Genomic DNA, 8,025 nt, shown 5'->3' with positions numbered 1-8,025 from the left:
GAAGTGGGGTGGTGTGTGTGTGTGTGTGTGTGTGAGCAAGAAATACTCAATGCAACCTCCTCATATGCTCCCTCACTCAAAACACGCACCCACTCACTGAGCTGAGACTGACAAATACCAGAGCTCTATCACTAGGGGGCGCATGTTTTTCACAAGTTTGAGGCGCTATTGTACAGCACAGCTTGGCATTAATCTGGAAAGAAAACAAGTGTTAAGCCAAGTAAAGATGCTCAGAGTGTTTAAAAAAAAAGGCCAGGGCTTGTGAGCAGGAAGGAGAGCTAAGGGACTTCCAGTCTGCGAGACACATGAGCAAATGTTTTTATTTTGCAACAGTGTTGAGCACACACTGAAAAAAAGCTTGTTATATGCATCTTGAGTCCAGGGTGTTAGTTAACTGTTAGTTCACATTTTCCGGAGGCAGTCTAAGGCTAAACTAAACTTCCATGCAGCCCCGAACAACCACGGCTTGCCCTCATTTCTTGAGCTGACTAAACTCAAAACAGCTTACCCATTGCACTGTGCGGCTCTTGTTTGAATGTTTTCACACAGTCATTGATAGGGGAAATCCCAGCCTATGCCAAAGCCATTCGCTGGCACATAAAAACAGCAGGAGCTCCGGGGAGGCAGTAGTGGAAATAACGTGACAAACAGTGGCAGACACACACACACACACACATTAGTGTAGACATACACGGACACGCATATTATACATGCCCAGAAAACAACCATTATGGCTGGCCGAGAGAGAGAAAGAGGGAGAACGGAAAAAGTACTGCGGTGTAATGACTAGGTGGACACCTGGAGCCAGGCAAGATACACCTGGTTTCATTGGCCTGGGCACGCTCCGGGGGCCTCGTTACGCAGTGTGTGTACATCTGTCCACCACTGGATACATCAATTACACACACAACTTGAAGGAGCCATACCAGGCGATGGATTCCTATCCAGTGGGAGAGCCCACCCCCCACGGCTACTGAAGTTGCCACGGCAACCAGAAAACAAACACAAGCGTTGCATGGGATGCCGACCCATTGCACTCAGGTAGAGTTCACTAAAATTCTCCTCTCTTCATCTGTCGTTCAGTGGAGCAGGGAGCAGTGCGCAGCTATCACTCATGACAAAGGGCAGGCATGCAGCAGACACACCTCATTTGCAGAATACTGCTTGTTGTGATACAAGTGCAGATGTTTCTCGGTCAAAGACTTCTTTCCTCCCCGCTCTCCTGCAGGGTTTCACTAAGACAGCATATTCACCGTTAACAAGCCTGGTTGTATATATGCCTGCGAATTCGCTGTCAGGCCCTCTCTTTATGCATTTCTCCCTCTCTCTTAGTACTATCACTACCAGTGTACTCCAGCCCTGCAGATATTGTGATGCCGTTACCATGGCCACAACACAGCGACGCTCAGCTGCGTAAGGCGTGTGTGATGGTGGGGATTTGTTAATTCTCTGCGGAATACCCCTTTAAAAAGAAACCCTTATGTGATTCATAAGCAAACACCCCATATAATCTACACAATGTACCTCAGAACACGGTGGCTTCTCTAACCACTGGCTTGCCTTTCATTTTCCCTCAAACCCTTGACATCATCTCCAGTTTATGACCAATATTTTTATTTTTCGCCAAGCATCTGTCATTTATTTTTTTAAGCTGTCTTTTTCCCTACTGAAATAAAGAAAAGAAAACAGGGACTTGAAAGAGTCGGCGAGGTTAAGTTGTGCAGAAATATCGTATATCAGTTTCCAAATCTTCAGCATGTTCCCCGAACTCCCCGCAGAGCCCTGCAGTTCCCCCTGCCTCTGTTCACTTTGAAGATTATTTATATTTCATTTCTTAACAGGCTTCATTTTGTCCAAGTCAAACTTCACTTTTTCTTTCTCTTTTTCTTTGGTTCAAGTGGCACATAACTCTTATGCTTGATCCAATGCACATATTCTCAATATGCCATATATTAAGAAGGAAAATAAAATCTGGGTGTGCTATTTGTCTTCGTTATTTGTGTGTCTGCAGGTAATTAAAGCATTATCAAATGCAAGCAAATCAGTCCCATATGAAGCGTCTGTGGGCTAACCAACAATTTGGATTGAGCAACTGTATGCGAGTGCACAATATTCTGGGTCAGCTTTTCAGCACAGAGAGAAAGAGGGATGCAGGTGCTCCTGTCTCCAGCGGTGTTATTTACAGCTACACAGTGATCTGGCCCTGCTCCTCGCTATGAACCCTGCCTGTTGTCAAAGAATGTTGCAGGTGCTTTGTCTGGGTGAGCTCTTGAATCACAACGCTCTATGTGCTTTGCCCCCACAAACAGAGAGAGAGAATGACAGGGAGGGACAGGGACATGGGAGATAGATAAAGAAACAGGCCGAGAGGAGGCAGAGGTCTGCCTCCATCTGTGCGACAACGTGTGACCTTCCCGTCCTGTTAGTCTCTCTCTGGTTGACCCCTGCCGGATAGCGGCGAGGGAGAGACAGAAGGGGGTCAACTATCCTCATCATTTATCACCAGCCTTGACTAGGCAGTATTTGAGATTTCAGGGATCCTTTTAATGGCATGGCTGAACCAGAGTCCGGTGCTGAGACCTTACATATCGTTATAAAAAAAACAAAGGCTATGTGCTGCCATGTCTGCACACAGAGGTCAGAGTAGCAATGCAGGGGTCACGTGAAATTAGTGGATTTTTGTTATTATTATCCCAGGGAGGAAATTCTTGCAGGCCTCACTAGGAGGGGGATGGGGGTCATGGGTATAGGTGAGTCAGTAGTGCGGCAGGATCAGAAAATAACTCTGCCAGACAACTGTTATTTTGATTCTAAAAGGGAAACATATTTGGTGCAAGAGGAAAGGAAGCGGGAAAGAGTCTGCTCCGGACTCGATGGGATTTTTCCACTGGCGGACTGTTATTTGCAGAGAAACTCAAAAGGCATTTTTTATCATTTCTCCTATGTAAAAAAAATAACGATACTTGCAACGTTGTGGGGGCACATTTCACTGTTGCGTGTGAGCAGGGTCGTTTTGATCATAGACTTGAAATGTTAGATTTAAAAAAACACCACGTGGCCAGCCTGTCACTTTAGCGGGGTCGGCATTTTAGAGAATTACTCAACAGCGAACCCACTGAACTCCTCGTGTACAGTAGTGCTATTGAAAACTCTTGAAGACTCTTCAACTAAAGCCCTTTCAAGAGATGTGGCATCTTATCACGAAACCTATTTCCATAAGGGACAAATTAGGCAAGAAATATACAGTATGACTGCTGCACTGTCACTGCCAAAAATAAGAGTGTTAAGGTACACAGGGCGAGGAGAAAATGACCTTCTATGACACTGCCAAGATCACCTAACAAGACTGGAAAAGAAAAACAGCTGGTGCACACAGATCAGGAAGGAAAATCAAGACATGGCAACCTACGAGGGCAGAGAAAACCTGGCAAACCTGTCATCAAAACAAGTCTGGCTTAAATGTTTTAATTGAAACAGCAACTCTTTCCCCTTTCAGAGTAAAACTTCAGAGGTGCCGCTACTCCACTGAAGCTACTCAGTTAAAAACAGTAGAAGGATGTGGTTGTACTATGTGAATGTGGTAGATGGCATGACTGGCAACGAGCAGTCATTCCCAGGTAAATAAGTTAAAAACAGGTCAACCACAACCAAAATCAAGGCTTCTCTCCTCTGACCTGCTGATATTCCTGGCAGACGTCGGGCTGGGTCAGTGTGTTGGCGATCTGTTCGAGATGTGGTTTAAGGAGGGGTCTGGAGCAGCCTCCCAGCACTGCAGCCAGCACCATGAGAGGGGCCCAGGGGTGAGAGGAAGAAGAGGGAGCCATCACATGATCCAGCAGCAGCTTGAGGAAGACGGCAGGGGGGACAAAGGTCCCCAAAAGTTTAGCAGCTGCCAGGCACTAGATGTGGGTGCAGAGAGAGAGAGAGAAAGAGAAAGAGGAAGAGTGGGAAGAGAGACATGAGGGGGTTTAAAGGAGGATAAAAACAACAGGAAGTCACACATCAAAGATTTACAGAATCCTCCTATGCCAACAGGTGCATCCCAAATCCTTGAGCCCTGCCCGACTCAGTCTACATTTAGGACTAAAAATGCTGACTGAAAGCTCAACAGATGTGTCCTGAAACCATTCTGTCTGGCAATAACTGAAATATCACAAAACAATTCGACTGTGTCAATGCAGGGGTCGAACATTACCATATATCGCACCTGATACAAAAAAGGAAATACAGTATTTAGCTGAATAACATCCTACTAATCTGATGAGTAAGCTCTCCGGGACTCACGTGGCTGACCACGTCCCTCTCCGTGTCGGTGCAGGCCCGGTAGAGGGTGGCCAGGAGAGGCTGTAGATGCTGGATGCTGTGGTCCTCGGAGTGGAGCAGCAGCACAGAGAGCAGCTGAGAGGTCCGAACCCGTGTGGGCACCAGCCAGTCGGTCACATCGTGGGCAATGGCCGGCACCAGCCTGCCCAGGTTTCTCACCACAAGCTCTCTGCACCCCAGCCCTGGACGCTCCACTGGAGGAGGAGATGAAGAGCATTCGGCTTTACTCTTTTACCGTTAGATACCAGTTTGTGATGTTTAGGGGATTTATTAATTCCTTTTCTCTATATGAATGGCATATAGATATAGTTACCGAGCACCTTTGTTTGTGAAAACTCTCACTGCAACATATTTTCTGTCTCCATTACATCATCTATGTGTGGTCTATTTATCTATGTTTTATGAGAACATAAGGAATTTTGTAACCTATTTTTTTAATTAACTCTCCAAACACTAAGAAACAGCATTTATGGAAACATCAAAGATTTACAGGTTTCCAAATGTCTGCTGACTAGGGCTCAAACTTATCACATTTTCTACCTATAACTTTTTACGATGAAGATTTCCCCACAGGGGACTTGTCAGAGCAAGTGAAACACATAAACTAGCCCTCTGCATTTCAAATCCAGAATCCCTCTCTCTTTCTCTCCCCCACCTTATTCTCCTTCTCCTATAGGCCCACTAATGAGAGAGGAAGAGAGGACTAAAGCAATACAGAGATAAATCAGAGAAACACACCAGGACAAGACAAAACAAGCCCCTTTTCTGGTCGTCTTTCACGGTCTGACAGTGACCTCTTCACACTGGGAGGCCCGGCAGATTTATGACGGCAAGAAAGAGAAAGACAAAGAGGGAGAGAGAACCTCTTCCTTTACTTTCCTGTCCCCAGGCAGAGCCCGTATTCATTCACATTGTTACATGTGTAGCTGTGGGAAATGTATAGGAGCGTTAACCAAGATGCAAAGCATAGGAAATGTACCCCTGACACACACACACACACACACACACAGGCCCTACATGGTGACCACGTTCAGGTTCACACTCAATCCTGACCCCGAGGCAAACACTTATCTTTCCAAGCCACTGCCTGCCCTGTCCTGTCCTGTACAACATAGTTTTTACTTTGTATGGTACAACCTTGGACAGCTGTAATAAAGACAAATGATTTAACGCGCGAGTAATTTCTTTTTACAAAACTTACATTTGACCGGTGTGGCAGGCATTTTAATATGCATAAGGAGAGGCTAGGGAAGCCAATGCACCTGGAAATTTTCCCTATTGTAACGCTGGAATTCAGAAACCATTCCTAGAATTTCACCTGAATTAATCCTTCAGTAAGATAATCCTACAGGATGTAAGAAAGTCTGAGCTGATAACCTAAGCTTAAGCTGGATCATTCCAAGTTTATTCCACAGGAAAACATCTGGTCTGTCTCAACAGCCTAGTCCTTCCATTACCCAAGTTCAACATGCAGTTTCTTCCTCATTGCTTTATTAAGAAAAATAGCAACAATGGATACTAATAAGAGCTTTGGGTGGCAGTAGGAACAGAATCTCACACATGTATGTTTTACATGTGTCACAGCTTTTGTAGGATTTGTGTACGTTACTCAGGTTAGGAGATTACATTTTAAAGCCACTCTGCTTCAAAGTTTCACTTTAAATGCTAAAAAATAACTCCAAACAATAACAAGTTTGATGGCATCAATGTGAGTGAATCACATGTAAAAAGAAATCATGTTGCCATTTTCCCCCAGATTGACGGTGATTTAAGATTAGTGGGAATGATCCTTTTTTTGCGTCACAATTTTCATTTTCACTGAAAAAAACTACTAAAATCGTGAGGATGTGACATTTGTTGGGATCTGTACCAAACAAACAAGTTTTATACATCTGGAGAACAAGATTCTCTGAAACACTGATTTCAATCATATTTAAATTAATTGTGGACCACTAATCACACAGTATATAATTAAGTATTCTCTTTGCAATTGTACCAGCTGAAGTGACAATCAGATGAATTAACTGGGGAGAATAAACCATTTCCAACTGACCTCCTGGTGGGTAGAAGGGAGGTGGGGTGAGGAGAAAGTCCATCTTGTCCTTGATGTCTTCCTCATTCTCCTTTTCCCACTGGGAGCCTACCTGCTTCCATAAATCAGCTGCTAGAAGTCTACAGAAGAAAGATGTTATTATTGTTAGAATATAATGCACTGTATTTCACTTATACGTTGGAGATATTTATGTGATTCTTCCTTTTAACATTGAACTCCCCTGTGAGATATGTGTTAAATATTAGTTTATGAACCTAGAGAATATAGTATATATTATGTGTTACATCGTATTATGAAGCAAAGAGTAAAATATGACCTTTACCTTATTTCTGGGATCTCATCACTCAAGCTGCTCAGCAGGAGTGGGATGAGTTTGTGGAAATAAGAGTATCTGTCTGTCAAGTGAAGTAGCCAATCACCAACAACTGCAGTCACAGCTTTTCTCACCTGGAACAAAAACAAAACCAGACAGAGAAAGCAGAATTGAGTGTTTTTAACTCAAGGTAAACTCTCCAACCTAGAGACAACCTGCTTTGATTTTGAAGACAAGCATAGACCCTAGAATAACTTATTAAGCAGTACATGTAATGGTCGATCAGTGGGAGGTGGACGGTGCTTTAAACCGAACCTGTGGCGAGTCGTCAAACAGTCTCTGTGCCAGGTGAGAGAGCACGTCATCCACGTTTTTCCCAGTGCCATGCTGAATGACAGCCCCGGTGGCTTCGATGACAGACACTCGTACCCGGGAGTGCTGGTGAGCAACAGTCTGCATGAGAGGCTGGACCAGACTCTCAGCCTGCATGTGAAAGTGCTCTGAAAAGAGGTGAAACACACTTGAGTCCATTCGATTGAGTTACTGCAGAGCTGTGCGATAACGCTGATAAAATATCAATATTGACATATGAGACGGACATAAACTGGGATTTTGGATACCTTAAGACGATGACATTGCATAGTTTTTGTTGTTTTAATGGCTGAATTACAGCCCTGCACTGAGAGAGTGTTTCCTTTGACACCATCTGAATTAAATAATAAATTAATATTAAGCGACAGGCTTGTGAATTCATCTGACTAAGAATAATTAGGGCACCTCAGTTTTGGGACTTCCTGTCGGAGAATCTCAGGTGAGCCACATAAAAAAATAGAAGAATTACCAGGGTGAGGTAGAGAAATATTAAATAATTAATTGATCACTCAGTCCATCTGAGGGGTTGCAGGACATTCCTCTATTTTACTTCTGTATTACTGAACAATCTGACCTCATCAGGCAGCTGGATTTTATTTACACAAGATAAGGAACCAAACACAAAATAATGTGCCTGTCATAAATTATAGACATCTGTAACTGGTGAAAGTGGCTCAAAAGCTGACCATTGGCAGAGGACAGTAACCACTAGACTAAATGATAAATGTAAGAAAACTATTGATAATATTGGTTGCAGCTCTAGTTGAGAGAAGTGATGGAAAGCGAGTAACATTAATGACTGATGAGAAGCTACTCTAAGTGTTTTAGCATCAAAATAACACCCTAACTTCTTTTATAGCTCCTGAATGTAACTGCAGCTCTAGGCAGGCCAGGCGCCTTTTGTCTGCGTCCCCTCGAAACCATGGCAACCGTTTTTAACAACAACAACAACACACAAAAAAAA

The 8,025-nt window shown here is 43.8% G+C and overlaps 1 protein-coding gene across 1 annotated transcript in view; it reads right to left on the bottom strand.

Moving 5' to 3' along the window:
* The window catches only part of LOC118323646 (dynein assembly factor 5, axonemal-like), a 26,807-nt gene that overhangs the window by 18,160 nt on the left and 622 nt on the right, over window positions 1-8,025 (bottom strand). Inside the window, exons 2-6 of the mRNA XM_035655679.1 lie at window positions 7,005-7,189; window positions 6,699-6,823; window positions 6,377-6,495; window positions 4,285-4,517; window positions 3,675-3,899 (exon numbers count right to left, since the gene is read on the bottom strand). Coding sequence (XP_035511572.1) covers window positions 3,675-3,899; window positions 4,285-4,517; window positions 6,377-6,495; window positions 6,699-6,823; window positions 7,005-7,189 — 887 coding nt within the window. The remainder of the gene's footprint in view (window positions 1-3,674; window positions 3,900-4,284; window positions 4,518-6,376; window positions 6,496-6,698; window positions 6,824-7,004; window positions 7,190-8,025) is intronic.

Source organism: Morone saxatilis, unplaced genomic scaffold (assembly GCF_004916995.1).
Source record: "Morone saxatilis isolate NCDOM2014 unplaced genomic scaffold, NCSU_SB_2.0 Contig14, whole genome shotgun sequence".
Classification (NCBI taxonomy): domain Eukaryota; kingdom Metazoa; phylum Chordata; class Actinopteri; family Moronidae; genus Morone; species Morone saxatilis.
This window is presented reverse-complemented; position numbering and strand designations above follow the sequence as displayed.